We start from the raw sequence: 16,195 nt of genomic DNA, 5'->3' as shown, positions 1-16,195 counted from the left end.
GCCTGGGTGAGGGGCTGAGGGCTGTTTTCATGCTGGCGGGTGACTGAAACTCCCAACTGCTCCTTTTTTTCTTTTTTAATCTGGGCCAGCTTTAGCTCTGACTCCAGCTTATGAGGCCTCTGCTGCTAAAAGCAGTTATCTGGTTTGTTTGGGTTCTCTAATCGAAACACTGTTTCAACTCCAGCTCTGAGATCCCAGCTGGCTGAAAGCAGGTTTCTGGGGTTTTGTTTAGCTTCTATATTTGTAACAATGTTTCAAATTGCAAGCTCAGAGGCCGGCAGCAGCCGGCGGGGAACATTGGTGTCCTCCGTCACTGAAGCAAGCTAGCCTCATGTTCGCTTCAACCTGCCTGGCTGCCGGCCGCCTTCTTGGCTGGCAGTTAATTTGCATATCGCCTTGATTAGCCAATGGGAAGGGTAGCAGAGGTATGGCTAATTACCATGTTTCTCTTTTATTAGATAGGATTTGACATTTATGTGTCAGTTTTGTTTTTTATAGTTTACACTTGTTTTTTTGCATGTTTGCTAAATATTTTCATTTAAACTACCACTGATTGATGGACTATAGGTATTTAATTTGTGTGTGTAATTTTAAAAATGAAACAGTGGTTTTAATTAGTATTTTCATATAAAGACATTGTTACGTTAATATGACCATAGGATACATTTTTTAAAAATATATTCTTATTGATTTCAGAGATGAAGGGAGAGGGAGAGAGAAATAGAAACATCCATGATGAAAGAGAATCATTGATCTGCTGCCTCCGGCATGCCCCACACTGGGAATTGAGCTTACAGGCTGGGCATGCGCCCTGACCAGGAATTGAACTGTGATTTCCAGGTTCATAGGTCAAAGCTCAACCGCTGAGCAACGCCAGTCGGGGAACCATAGGATACTTTTTATTGGATATACATCATAGCTGAAGGTGAAGCCAGCCTGATATAAGCAATTGAGCCCCTAATGTTGTTGAATGGGATAACAAATACTTAAACAAATGAAATACTTAAATGTGATTTCTTTATATATGATGCAGTAGATGATGAATATCCTAATTCCATTTGATTGATGTTTTCCTAAAAATTATACATCAAATAACATTTTAAACCTCAAAAGGGTAAAAGACAACTTTTATTTATTTATTTATTTATTTATTTTTGTTAGAATGAGATAACTTTATTCTAAATATTTTATTTTCTGACTGGTTGTATTTGATAATCTTCAAATATTTGTTATGTATTTTCTTTTTTCAATAATATGGCCACCTTATTTTGAGCATACTACCAGAAAGCTTAAGGAGAAAAGATTTGGATTTAAGAAGGAATTTGGGTTTAGAAGCAAGAATAACAAATTATTAGGGATTATGCAAATACAGGGCAGCAACAGGCAGAGGACCCAAGAATCCAGGTCAGTTAAGACAAAGACCAAAGTATAGCATGTAATATGCAGTTAGAAAATTTATCTAAAGCTTATGACTCTTGAGTTTTGAGTTTGAGTCAGGCAAATTAGATATGCATATGATGAAGGAAGAGGATGGGTTTATCTGATATTCTGTGAGGTAGAAATTTTGAATATGTCCTTCATATTGATGGGATTTGATAGGCTTTAATAGGAATGAACTATAACCGATAAGGAAAGAGGCATGAGCTAAGGAAGATTGTAAAGGTATTTTAGGCTTAGGCTTATTTTGAATTTTGTGTAATGCATTATACCTGGTTATGAAATAATGATACAAGATTTTAATATTGTGTGCCTAAAATCAACTTATAAAGCTTAATCCAGCTCATTTTTATTGATCTATGGAACACTGACGTAATAACTATAATAAATTATAAATATGCTAGCTTAGTCTTTAGGATGTTTAAAATCCTTATCTAGCTATAAGGAAACTTGTCCACTTATCCCATTTAATAATGAATTGAAAAAGCACTAGTGTAACCTAATATCATTAAATAATATACTTGATGGCAATTATTTGCCCCTGATTTTATTGAAAGCTTTTAATATTTTATATATTTAATCTTATTAATGAATGTTAGTCACCAAATCCCTGTTGTGTGATTAAAATTTTACAAGTTTGTGGCACTTTAAAGTAAATTTACAAATAAGGGGAAGGAAATCCTTTTAAGTGCAAACATGCTAGTGTTTTGGTTTTAAGAAAGTGGCCATTATCTTTATTTATAACTTAGTGGTATAAAATATGGAATGATTGATAGTATAATATATTCTTAGTTACAAAACTTATGAATGTTAATAGTATATAATATGATCTTCCATATTATTGGAATAAATTTTTAAGCAGTGTAATAAAACATTCACTGTTAAAGCTAAAATCTGTTTTCAAAAAGTACAGATGTCAATCAATATATGTTGGTTTTCTTCTCTTCCTAGAGTTGTAAAGATGTGGCACCTGTGGAGAAAACGATTAAGTTGCTTCCCAGTAGCCATGTTGCAAGATTACAGATATTCAGTGTGGAAGGACAAAAGGCAATCCAGATCAAACACCAAGATGAGGTTAATTGGATAGCAGGCGATGTTATGCATAATCTTATCTTTCAAATGTATGATGAAGGAGAAAGAGAAATCCATGTAACATCAACTTTAGCGGAGAAAATTAAAGTAAGTATCTAAAACAGATTGGTTATTTTTAAAAATACGTTTTTATTGATTTAAGAGAGGAATGGAGAGCGGGGGGTGGCGGGGGAGAAGAGAGAGAGGCATCAATGATGAGAGATAATCATCAATTAGCTGCCTCCTAAACACGCCCAACTGGGAATCGAGCCCACAACCCAGGCATGTGCTCTGACTGGGAATCAAACCATGACTTCCTGGTTCATAGGTTGATGCTTAACCACTGCATCACACTGGCTGGGCAACAGATTGGTTATTTTTAAGAATTTTTTTTTTTTACTTTATGTTTGGAAGACTCTGAATAAGAAGTTTTGCTTGGAGAATCATTTTCTATCCTTTTACTTTGAATCTACCTTTGTCTTTGCATCTTAATGTGTCTCTTGTAGGCAGCGTATGTTTGGGTTTTGTTTTCTGATCCACTCTGCTAACTCTGTTCCTCTTTATTGGTGAATTCAAACCGTTTACATTTAGGGTAATTATTGGTGTATGAGGATTTCCTATATCCATTTTATCTTTTGTTTTCTGGTAGCTCTGTGCCTCCATTGGTTTTATTTTCTTTGTGTTTCTGTTTGTTGTTTTTGTTTTGTGATATTCCATACGTCTTTCCTCCCTTTTTAAGCTATATATCCTGGTTTGGGGATTTTTGTGTGTGGTTACTATTAGGTTTGTAAAAAAATAAAGTTGCATATATGCCACGGTTCTTTTCTTTTTATGTTTTTGTTGTTACAAATTATCCCTGTTTGTGCTGTAGGTTTTTTGGTGATCTTACTTGTAGTGTTGTGACCTTATGTTCTTTGTTTCAGGTAGAATAACTCCCTTGAGTATTTCCTGTAATGGGGGTTTTCTGGTGATAAAATGACTTAGCATTAGTATGTCTGGGAACATCTTTATTTCTCCTTCATATTTCAAGGATAATTTTGCTGGTTATATTGTTCGTGGCTGGTAATTTTTCTCTTTCAGATATTTGAATATTTGGTTCCACACTCTTCTGTCTTGTAGAGTTTCTGCTGAGAAGTCGGATGAAATTCTGATAGGTTTTCCTTTGTAGGTCACTTCCGTCTTTTCCCTGCCTGCTTTGAGGATTTTTTGTCATTAATTTTTGACAGCTTTTAAACCAGGTGCCTTAGACAGGGCCTCTTTGGATTGAAGTAACTAGGTGTTCTCTTTGCTTTTTGGATTTAAGGATCTAGTTCTTTCCATAGGTGTGGGAAGTTCTCATCCACTATTTGTTTGAATAGACTCTGTTCCATGCTCCTTCTTCTCCTCCAGAATGCCTATAATTCTAAATTCTAATATTGCTTTTTCTAATGGAGTCAGTTCTTATAGAGCTCTTTTCATTTTTCTTTATGCTCACATCTCTCTCTCCTCTTATCTCTGTGTCATTTCTAAATTCCTATCCTATCTAATAAAGAGGTAATATGCAAATTGCCCATCACTCCAACACACAAGATGGCTGCCCCCATGTGGACACAAGATGGCTAGCACAAGATGGTCAGCAGGGGAGATCAGTTGTGGGTGATCAGGCCAGCAGGGGAAGGCAGTTAGGAGGGACCAGGCATGCATGGGGGGCAGTTGCGGGGGGGACCAGGCCTGCAGGGGAGGGCAGTTGGGGGAGACCAGGCCTGAAGGGGAGGGCAGTTGGGGGTGTCCAGGCATGTATGGGAGGGCAATTGATGGCAACCAGGCCGGCAGGGGAGGGCACTTGGGGGGGACCAGGCCTGGCATGCAGAAGCGGTTAGAGGCAGGCAGGCATGCAAGCAGTTGGGAGCCAGCAGTCCTGGATTGTGAGAGGGATGTCCAGCGGGATCGGGCCTAAACGGCAGTCGGACATCCCTCGAGGGGTCCCAGATTGGAGAGGGTGCAGGCTGGGCTGAGGGACACACAACCCCCGCCTCACCCCCCCCAGCATGAATTTCGTGCACCGGGCCTCTAGTCTTGGATATCACTAAGTCTTTCCTCCATGATTGGCTAGATGGCTGCCCCCATGTGGACACAAGATGGCTAGCACAAGATGGTCAGCAGGGGAGATCAGTTGTGGGTGATCAGGCCAGCAGGGGAAGGCAGTTAGGAGGGACCAGGCATGCATGGGGGGCAGTTGCGGGGGGGACCAGGCCTGCAGGGGAGGGCAGTTGGGGGCGACCAGGCCTGCAGGGGAGGGCAGTTGGGGGTGATTATGCTGGCAGGGGATGGCAGTTAGGGACAATCAGGCCAGCAGGAGAGCAGTTAGGCATCAATCAGGCTAGCAGGCAGAAGCGGTTAGAGGCAGGCAGGCAGGCAAGCAGTTGGGAGCCAGCCGTCCTGGATTGTGAGAGGGATGTCCAGCGGGATCGGGCCTAACCGGCAGTCGGACATCCCTCGAGGGGTCCCAGATTGGAGAGGGTGCAGGCTGGGCTGAGGGACACACAACCCCCGCCTCACCCCCCCCAGCATGAATTTCGTGCACCGGGCCTCTAGTCTTGGATATCACTAAGTCTTTCCTCCATGATTGGCTATTTTCTATGCTCAGTAGTTCACTCTTAATCTCCTTAATTGCATGCTTCATTTCCAGGATTTCTAATAAAAGTTTCAATATCTTTGGTAAAGTACTTGTCTTCTTCATTGATTTGTTTTCTGGGTGCATTGAATTGTCTGTCTATATTTTCTCACGTCTGATTGAGTATTTTCAGAACTGCAGTCTTGATATCTGTCATTTATATCATCCTAGTGACCTGGTGCGTGAAATTCATGCACATTAAAAGGGAATTAATTAGAGGAAATACTTTAATATTGCTATTTACCCTCTCTCTATAATAGAAGTGTCAGAGATGAAAGAAAATTAGTAAAATGTATATGAAAATCTTCTTCCTGTCAGACTCTGGGGCGCACCACGGGAACCAGAGTTGGGTCCCTGCTCACCCATGTGCACCCCGAAATCATGCGAGACCCAGACCTGGCCGACCCCACCCTCATTGGGCTAGATCCAGATATGGCTGGCTCCACTTCCATTGGGCTAGATCCAGACCCGGCCAGTCACACCCTTGTCAAGCCCCGCCGGGTGGGGGTAACAGCCTCAGGTCCTCTGGCCCAGTGCTGGGGCAGGGGGCGCAGCCTGAGGTCCCCTGTCAAGCCCCGCCAGGCGGGGGACATAGTCTGAGGTCCCACATCAAGCCCTGCCAGGCGGGGGGCATGGCCTAAGGTCCCCCGTCAAGCCCCACCAGGCGGGGGGCGCAGCCTCAGGTCCCTGCTGATTGCTCATTAAGGCTCGTTACAGAAACTCGGCCTTTCCTGTGGGTGCAGCCATCTTGTGTTATGGAATCCCTGCCTCCACTGTGGCCACAGCCATCTTGACCGTTACGGTGTGATGGTCAATTTGCATATTCCCTCTTTATTAGATAGGACTAGAGGCCCAGTGCACAAAAATTTGTGCACTCGTGGGGGTTGGGGGTCCCTCAGCCTGGCCTGTGCCCTCTCGCAGTCTGGGACTCCTCGGGAGATAACGACCTGCTGGCTTAGGCCTGCTCCCAGGTGGCAGAGGGCGTGCCCAATCCCTAGGTGCAGCCCCTGGTCAGGCTCAGAGCAGGGCCGATTGGGGAGTTGGGGCGCCGCCCCCTGTCATGCACAGAGCAGGGCGATCGGGAGGTTGTGATGCCACCCTCAGTCATGCTCAGGGTAGGGCCGATTGGGGGGTTGAGGCACCGTCCTCTGTCACATTCAAGGCAGGGTCGATGGGGCGATTGCGGCACCACCTCCTGTCATGCACAGAGCAGGGCCAATCAGGGGGTTGGGGCGCCGCAACCTGTCACACACAGAGCCGCAGGGTGATCAGGGGGTTGGGGAGCTACCCCCTATCAGGCACAGAGCAGGGCTGATCAGGGGGTTGGGGCACCTTCCCCTGTCAGGAACAGAGCAGGGCGGATAGGGAGGTTGTGGCTCCGCCCCCTGTCACACACAGACCCACAAGGCAATCAGGGGGTTTGGGTGCTGCCCCCTGTCATGCTGATCCCGGTGCCGGAAGCTTAGAGTTGCAGCTCAGAGGCCTGCAGCGTCAGACGGGGAACGTTGGAGTCCTCTGTCACTGAAGCAAGCAAGCCTCATGTGCAGCCATCTTAGATTTGTTTTCCAAGCAGTTGGGAGCCAGGAACTGGCAGCGGGCAGCACCCCAACCCCCTGATTGGCCCTGCTCTGTGCGTGACAGGGTACAGAGCCCCAACCCCCCTGATGGGCCCTGCTCTATGAGTGACGGGGCAGAGCCGCCATCTTGGCTGGCAGTTAATTTGCATATTGCCCTGATTAGCCAATGGGAAGGGTAGCAGTCGTACGCCAGTTACCATGTTTCTCTTTTATTAGATAGGATACTTCCCAGTGTTCCAGCTTGCTTCTGCAGATTTTTCATTTTTGTTCTGATCATCCTTGTTACTGTTGTTATTAGTAGTGTTTGCTGTTCTCCTTTGTCTAAGCATTTATATATGTCTATATTAATGAAAAGGTTTTTCTACTATTTTCCAGTAGATGATACTAAATTGCAAGATTTTTTTTTACCTCTGTGATCTATCAGGGTTGACCTCCATGGCTTCCGTAAAGCTTCCATAATATAGTACAGCTGCGCTGCTTAGGGGTGGGATTTGTTATGCCCTCACCATAATGGGGATCCCTGACCCTGTGGGGTTATGCTCCAAGTACCTCTCCTAGGGATCAGTCACAGAGGGAAACAGCGGTTCTACTACAATAGCTCTTGATTTACAGATAGTTAGAGGCCTGATGCATGAAATTCGTGCAAGATGCGGCCTTTCTCCTCCAGCTGCCAGCACTGGCTTCCCTCTGGCACCTGGGACCCGAGCTTCCTTCTGGTTCCTGGGACCCGGGCTTCCTTCCGGCCGCCAGCAGGCAGCCCAGGACCCAGGCTTCCCTTGCAGCCCCAGCTTTGTCCAGAAGGATGGAAGGACTTCCGGAAGGATGTCTGGTCTAATTAAGCATATTACACTTTTATTATTATAGATAGGCTCCTGGACCCGACTCTAACAATGTGAGGCAAGTTTTCAGATTCCAAGTGGCAGCAGGGCTCTGTGGTTCTGTTTCTTTGTATGAAACACCATTGCCCTGCCCAACAGTGGAGAACTTCAGGGCAGAACCCTGTGTGCCCTGTCAGGCATCTGCCGTCTCAGGCACTGTTCTCTCGCTTCCTCGCTGCTTGCCCTGCTGGGCTGCTCCCGCAGCTCTCTGTTCCTCCGGCCCAAGGATGCATGTGCTACCGCCAGCTTTCTCCCTCTCCCAACTGGGCCAAGAGCTCCTGGCTGCAGGCCTACTTCTGGGGGCTGTCTGTGCTTTCCTTCTTGCCTCCCATTTACTCCTTTTTGTTCACCTTTAGATGTTTCAATGTGCGGGTCTCAGGCATGCATCTGTGTTGAGCAGGGATTTCTTTGTTGAATTATAGTTGGTTAACTTATTGACAGTTTAGGGGGACAGGCCAAGGGTTCTCTCACGCCTCCATTCCTCTAATGTCACTCTCTGAACAAGACGTTTTATACGGAACCTCTAAGAAGAATCTTACCAAAGAAAAATACTACCATCAGTTATAATTCTAGGCTAAATAAGAGGTTTTTTTTCATGCACTAGACTGAAACGTGAATGATTCATGTGTGACATGATTTTGACACTTAAAACCAAATTACAATGTTTGGTATTTTGTTTAGTTGTCACTACCTGGCCAGCTGTATGGCTGTATCCACAATCAAAATCACCGTCTTACTGCAGCAATCTATTTATAGCTATTCTGAAGGCCCTAATAAAAGGTCTGTTAAAGGTAAATAATGAAGCAGTATTGTTAATTATACAGAGTCCTGATTTGGCCACTTCAAATTGGTATAACAATTGCTAAAGGCATGATCTTAGAAAATAGTTTAGTAGGTTCTCAGTAACTTTAGGTGGTTTTCATCAGTTTGCTGACATTTGAACATATCATTTGTACCTAAAATGGGTTAATCTATATGTTGAAACTTAACATCTCACTTAACAGAGACCCAAATCAAAATGATTAAATTTTTGTCACATAAAGTAGATTGCTTACTTCTTTAAAAGTACTGTCAATTATGCTGTAATGAAACATGTAAATTCCTAAAAGTCATTGTGTGTAAAATGGTGCAATAAAAAACACAGGGTTTATGGGAAAATGGGAATTAGAGGCACAATACTCAAACCTCATCACTCACCCATTTTTAAAAAAAAAGGAAACTAATAAAATATTACCAAAAACAGTAGCAGTAACACATATTAAATGATTAAGAAGTCCATGAACACTATAAAAAATATGTGAGTTTACTTGTGGAAGTGGGTACAGGAAGGGTTTGCAGCTTGTGAAATCACTAGATGTGTTCATGTGGCTCAATACACGTAATTGGCTGAGGAGGCTGATAGATGTTTGAGGTGTGTTGTTTTATATATTCTGCATGGCTTGGCTCAACAGTTTTTTTGTGTTCAACTATCGTAAAGTAAAATTGCTTTTATACTCAAAAGTTTCCCTATTATTTTAATTGCATTAGAACAAACATTTTCAAATCAAGCATTATAGGCAGAACAAACTGTACTTTTCCCTTTGACATTCTTAGAGAAAAACTCTTTATGTGAGAAACTAATTTTTAAAACCCCAGGTTCATTTAAGGCAATTAGAGATAAACATACCCCAATCTCTGGAATTCCAACGTTTGTGGACCCTTATGCAAGGGATACTAATTAACTAAATATTTGGACAGTTGCTGTTGTGGGACAGATGTAGAACTTACTTTTTTTATACTGTCATGTCCTATAGTCATCTTGAGTTTCCAAAAATAATAACTGATATTTTAAAGAATTGTTTAACCAGGGGTTCAACTGACCTTATTTTAAAAATTTTATTTGGAATAACCTCTGCTCCAGCTAGTTTATGTTTTCCCTCATTAATGAGAGAAGAGAGGATTGAGAGAGAAATAATCCTGAAAGGGAGGCACAAGTCATTTTTACCCTATATCAGCAGAGTTGGCTGAGTGGTTTAAAAGTGGTGCCAAGGAACCTGGCTTCTAAACTAGTTCCACATTCTTTTTCTTATTGAGGTGAAGAAGAATTGACTGGAGAGCCTCTTCCTGTATATACCTTTCTTTTGGCCATTCTCAGAGCTTGTGGCCTACATTTGACACATTTTTGCCTCAAATATAGTAGTTTTATATTTCTTGGGTTCCAGAGATTTTAAAACATGCACCTCTTCATTGATAATACAAGATATTAAATACTATTATTTTAATAAATTAAATGTATAGTCTTTAAAGTGGTTTTTGTGGTCTTTATATAATTCTTCAATATTAAGGAAAGTCAACCCAAACTGAACTAGAAATTCATTGAAGGGATAGCACAGCTTTTTGTGTAACTCCTACTTGCTTCTATTATTCAAAAAAAAAAGTATAATATAGACTAAATGAGAATGAAACATGGTTTAAAAAAATTAAAAGGCCCTAACCAGTTTGGCTCTGTGGATAGAGCATCAGCCTGCAGACTCAAGGGTCCCAGGTTCGATTCCGGTCAAGTGCATGTACCTTGGTTGCGGGCACATCGCCAGTGGGGAGTGTGCAGGAGGCAGCTGATCGATGTTTCTCTTTCATCAATGTTTCTAACTCTCTATCCCTTTCCCTTCCTCTCTGGAAAAAATCAATAAAATATATTTTAAATAAATAAAAAGAGTAAAAGGTGACTAAACAGATTAGAGCATCATAAACTGGGATGAAAATATTAGAATACCAATTATTTAAGAATTACAACAGTTGAGCTAAAAAAAATTCTTAAATAGAAAGGATTGGAAGTTTAAAAGTAGGATAGGGTGGGATAATCAACTTTAAAATATGGATCTAGTAACAAATTAAAATATGGAATGCAAGAGGTGCAAAATTAAATTAGAGCTAAAAGCATTCAAGAATGGATTAAAGCTAGAAGAGGTCAATGGGGGGCGGTAATAAGGGGACATATGTAAAACTTTCAACAATAAAGATTTAGCCCTAGCTAGCTTGGCTCAGTGGGTAGAGCGTCAGCCTGCAACCTGAAGGGTCATGGGTTCAGTTCCGCTCAAGGGCATATGCCTTAGTTGTGGGTTCGATCCTCAGTAGGGGGCATGCAGGAGGCAGCCGATCAATGATTCTTTATCATCATTGATGTTTCTATCTCTCTCTCCCTCTCCCTTCCTCTCTGAAATCAATATATATATATAAGATAAAGATTTAGCAAAAGAATGGATTAAAGCCAAAAGGTGGGCATATACCATCGGTGGGCATAATTTCTGTGTTTGCTGAACAAAGGTCCACTCAAAATCTCTTCAAAGTCCATATTAATAACATTCTTTTTAAAAAATGAAAATTACCTCTCAGAATTGATCATGTAATTTGATCTATATATTATTTTTAAACCATAGTTATCACAGTGAGAATCTTGTAGTAAAACTCTAAAGAAATAACCTAAGAATTTTTATATTGCATTGAAAGATATGGCAACATTAACAGCAAAAACAATGTAGAAGATACTTTTTTATCATAATAACTAGAGGCCTGGCGCACGAAATTCATGCATGGGTAGGGTTCCTAGGCCTGGCCAGCGATCAGGCACTATCGCGGCCTTCCGGCTGCCAGCCAGGGCCTTCCTTCCCCAGCTGCTGACTGCTGGCCAGGGCCTTCCTTCATTTCGCACTGCCCCCTGGTGTTCAGCGCATGTCATAGTGAGTGAGCAAACTCCCGGTGGAACTCCCGATGGGACAAATTACATATTAGCCTTTTATATATATAGATATGACCCACCATCATTCTGGTCATAAGGGAGACTTCTTTTTCCTCAGAGGGTGAGAGCCTGGGTTATAATTTAACTTTAAGAGTCTTCACTTAGTAAGATAGTTGGCAGTAGGAGGATATTAGACTAAACTTTTTATTATTGTTAACTATGTAATTTTTCTCTTAGGTTAATTGGACTCCTGAGATTAACAAAGAACACTTGCTGCAAGGTCTGCTTCCTGATGTACAAGTACCAACATCTGTAAAAGATATGCGCTATTGCCAGGTTTCATTTCAGGATGATCATGTGTCTTTGGAAAGTGCATTTACAGTAAGGTTTGTGGACATATAACATGTGGAGATATTTCAAAATTCAGCATGTGGCAACAAAAATACTTTTCTCAAAAGCACTTGTGTAAAATTTCTTTTTAATGTAGGAAATATCGCAATTTCTGTGAAATATAGTAGGTTGTCTTTGGAAAAAACCTCAGTGGAGATAGTGATTAGTTTTTAATATCAGTATAACCCTGTGCTTAATTAACTGGCCCTCTAGTATCTATAAGAACCAAAACTTGCATTAAAGGAAAGTCTTCCTAGTGCAAGCAACAGTGAAACACCTGCAAAATGGAAGACACGGAAAGTATGAAATATACAACCTTGTTAGTCAATGTATTGTTCAGAAGGAAATATTCCTTGGTTATTGATGAGTTCCAAAGCTGACTCCAACCAGACTCAATATATAGAACTGATAGAAAAGGGGAAGGGAGGTAAATATATTAAAAATCTTATCTTTCGCCTTCGCCTGTCACTTCCTTGGCCATCTCTTCTGGCAACCTCCTTCATTTCAAGCCTTTTACCCATTTTCATACTTTTTCCAACACTTTAAATAGCTCCATAAAATTTTCAGGTGTACTACTTTCCAACTATAGTTAGATCTCTTAATGGTTATTCTTAACCTTCTTTTCTTTCTCGGTGCTTTCGTTATAATTTCTTTTTAATCCAACATAGATACTATGATTTAACATTTATGTAATTTTTTTCTGTCAGTATTCTGCCTTTATTTACTCTTGGGTTATTTGGAGGGGAATTATTACATTTGAGTTTTAGAAAGTGAGTGATACATATATCTTTAGCATATTGTAACTGCTTTAAATTTTTTGTACAATGAATGGTGTGACTAAAACCTTTTAACTTAACCAATTTCAGACCCCTACCTGATGAACCTAAACATCTAAAGTGTGAGTTGAAAGGAGCAAAAACAGTACAGATGGGCCAAGAGCTTCAAGGGGAAATAGGTTAGTATGTCCAGCATTAAAAACAAAATAAAACACAAAAGCTTATATAATATGTATTTATGTTCATGTTTTGACATATGTAATCTGAAAGGAAAGCTTTGGGTTTATACACAATTACTGGTTTAAAATCCATTGTCAGAAAAGATTGAAGTGTTTTCACTATTTTTGCCCAGGCTGACATACTGTGAAATTAATTTGGTAAAAAATGTGTTGGAAAAAACGTTGGCTCATATCAGTGAATACATATTTATTCTATATTTTTCATATATCTAAAACAGTGATTTTCAACCTTTTTCGTCTTGTTTTATACATAAACTAATAGTAATTATCTACCCTTTTTGCTCCAGAGCGACTTTAAAAAAAAATCAGGTGCCTACACTTGTATGTCTGGTACCAAGAATTAATCAGATACAACCTTATTATGCAATTTGATTAATAAGAAGCAACCCTATTATATGATCTCTATATTTATGGTTTAAGGCAGGACATTCACACTGCACGGCTTTTGTTATGTTAGCCATTGTCATTTTTTAATTTGCCAATCTAAGGGAAAAGAGGTCAGTGTCCCTGACTAAATAGTCAGATATTACATATTTTACAGATTCTTGTGGCACACCAGGGTGTCAGGTCACACTGGTTGAAAATCGCTGATCTAGATATGTAATACTAAATTATTTTCTTCAAAATTTTATGGTAAAAATCTGGTTAGCATCAGCATCATTTTAAATGAATAAACTCAAATGTATATATATTCTTGATGTTTTTGTTGTGATGGATTATAAGGTAAGTGAGTATAACTTTTTTATAAAAATACAAACAAGAACAAAGTGAGTTTTTAGGCATAATTTTATTAAAGTATATAAGTGTATCTATAGATGCTTATATCTTTTATTAAAAGATAACACTTTGAAATCAAACTTCCTTTTAGTTGTAATAGTTACAGATCAGTATGGAAATCAGATTCAAGCATTTTCACCAAGTTCTTTATCTGCCTTGGGAATTGCTGGTATTGGACTTGATAGCTCACAGTTGAAAACTACCTTTCAGGTATGGCTGCTTTTCACTACATTTGGCTAATGCCATTGGTTTACATGTGACAAAATTTGGGGGAAACTAAAATAAACTAAAAGAAATTTGATTTTAGTGTTTATAGCAAAAAAAATCATAAAAGAAATTATAAAACCTTTTTGTAATTAAAAATTTTGAACATATGCAAAATATAGATTAAATAGTATAAATAAATCCCATGCTCCCAACACTCAGCTTCAAGTCATTACTTCCCTCCTTATCATACCATTTTTGAAGCAAATTCTATACATCACATGATTTCACCTATAAGCACTTGGATATACATATTAGGGCAATTTTCATGCAGCTGTTTAAATCAAATTTCTAAGCGCTCACACTCTTTATTAAAGTAATTGTGAAACTTTACAACTGTGTAGTTAATTGAGATTAGTTTAAAATAAGAATTGTGGTACACTTATTTCAATTTAAAACAAGCAGACACAATGTATTCTAGAGAGTTTAAAGACATTTTTAGGGGAAAAGAGGTGTGGAAGTTAGACCTTTAGGGAACCTGCGAGAACAGAGTAGGTGAAAGAAGAGGAATTCTAAGGCCCAAGTAAAGTTGAACCCATTTAGAGCACTCATTGGGGTTTTGGGGAGATTAATGTGGATTATTTTACAATGTCTTTTTACAGAAAATATTCTACAAACAATTGTTTACAAACAAAGCATAAAATTTTAAAATTTTAAGTCTAATTTTTAAAATATGAATTTGTACTCAGTGGAAATTTAAGATGATGAAATCATTAAGAGTCGGAATTAAAATGCAAATACTACAGTACTCATGCCAGTGTGTAACTGGTTTATGTCATTCAATCACATTGTAAAAATTACAAGCTAGTTTTGTTGATTTCCATTAATATGATGTGTTAGTTATTCTAAGTACCAGAAATTAATCAGTGACAAATCAAAGCTTCTACCTTCTTAGAGATCACCTTGTAATTTGGAGAGCATGCAATAGGTAAGACATGACTGATAAGAAAAATAAATCATGGTAAGGGAATAGAGTGACATTATATTGATTGGTCAGGGAAGACCCCTCTGAATAAGATATCCTATATGCAAAAACAGACAAACAAAAGAAAAGCCTTGTAGATATCTGGTAAAGAATGTTACAAACAGAGGGACAGAGCAAGTGCAAAGAGTATTAGGCAAGCACCTGCTTGGCTATGTGGGAACAGAAAGGAGACCATGTCAGTGTAAATAAGATAGGATTTAGACCAGCGGTTCTCAACCTGTGGGTCGCGACCCCTTTGGCGATCGAATGACCCTTACACAAGGGTCGCCTAAGACCATCCTGCATATCAGATATTTACATTACGATTCATAACAGTAGCAACATTACAGTTATGAAGTAGCAACGAAAATAATTTTATGGTTGGGTCACAACAGGAGGAACTGTATTTAAAGGGCCAGAATGTTGAGAACCACTGATTTAGACAAAGTAAGATAAAAGTACATAGCCAGACTTTTAGATCTCTCCTTTACAAAAAAAATTCAGTTTCTCCTCTCAAGGAAATGAAATTCATGGTATGCCAATGTTGACATGTGTGCAAGTTATTTGCTATTGTTTTACCCAGAAGCACATCTTCCTATCTTCTCAATGTACTTTTTTCCTCACTAGGAAAATACACAGAGTATAAGTGTAAGAGGCATCAAATTTATTCCAGGTCCTCCTGGAAATAAGGATCTTTGTTTTACTTGGCGTGAGTTTTCTGACTTTATTCGAGTACAGCTAGTTTCTGGACCACCAGCTAAACTTCTCCTTATAGACTGGCCAGAATTAAAGGAGGTAAGTAACTTCCTGCCTTGATTGAAAGAATTTAATATCACATGGCTTATTTCTTTCAGCTTGTCAGTGGATCAAAACAGATATATTTTGTTGTTAAAGGAACAACAGATAACAATAGGAACGGTTAAAGGACAGCAAAAGGACAAAATAATATGATTCTTTATACTTTATTTAATTCATTACTGTGTCCTTGTTTGTTAAAAAACAGTATAATAATTCAAATCCTAAATATATTATATTTTCAAACATACATAAAAGTGAAAATAGTATAATGAAACTCTTACTGGTTTTTGCCAATTTTGTTTTATTCTTTCTCACTGACTTAAAAAAATGTTTTTATTGGAGTTTTAAAACATACTTCAGATATCAAGTCATTATATCCATAGAAACTTAAGTATGTCTTCCTGTGCAAGTAGTTAAATCTTAAAATCTAATTCTGCAAATGCCTGTCAAATCTGTTACTTTTGTTGAGCTTTTACTAAATTTTTAGAATTGTAATATTGAAATGTTTAGATTCTGGCATTTACTTATGGTATAGCAAGGCACCTTTTGGTATGATAGCTTACATTTTTTTCTAAAGGAAACTGAACTCATATGACTATGGTAGTAGATAAAATTTACTTCTAAAGAAGCAGATCATTTAAGAAGAGTTTACATGC

General features: G+C 39.4%; 1 protein-coding gene across 1 annotated transcript in view; it reads left to right on the top strand.

The window, feature by feature from the left end:
* The window catches only part of SMCHD1 (structural maintenance of chromosomes flexible hinge domain containing 1), a 132,474-nt gene that overhangs the window by 67,075 nt on the left and 49,204 nt on the right, over nt 1–16,195 (top strand). The window contains exons 22-26 of the mRNA XM_015562675.1: nt 2,389–2,616; nt 11,569–11,717; nt 12,588–12,676; nt 13,605–13,723; nt 15,369–15,536. Of these exons, the coding sequence (XP_015418161.1) occupies nt 2,389–2,616; nt 11,569–11,717; nt 12,588–12,676; nt 13,605–13,723; nt 15,369–15,536 (753 nt within the window). The remainder of the gene's footprint in view (nt 1–2,388; nt 2,617–11,568; nt 11,718–12,587; nt 12,677–13,604; nt 13,724–15,368; nt 15,537–16,195) is intronic.

This window comes from Myotis davidii, unplaced genomic scaffold (assembly GCF_000327345.1).
Source record: "Myotis davidii unplaced genomic scaffold, ASM32734v1 scaffold96, whole genome shotgun sequence".
Taxonomy (NCBI): Eukaryota; Metazoa; Chordata; class Mammalia; order Chiroptera; family Vespertilionidae; genus Myotis; species Myotis davidii.
The sequence above is the reverse complement of the archived record's forward strand: the minus strand, read 5'-3'. Positions and strand labels throughout refer to the sequence as shown.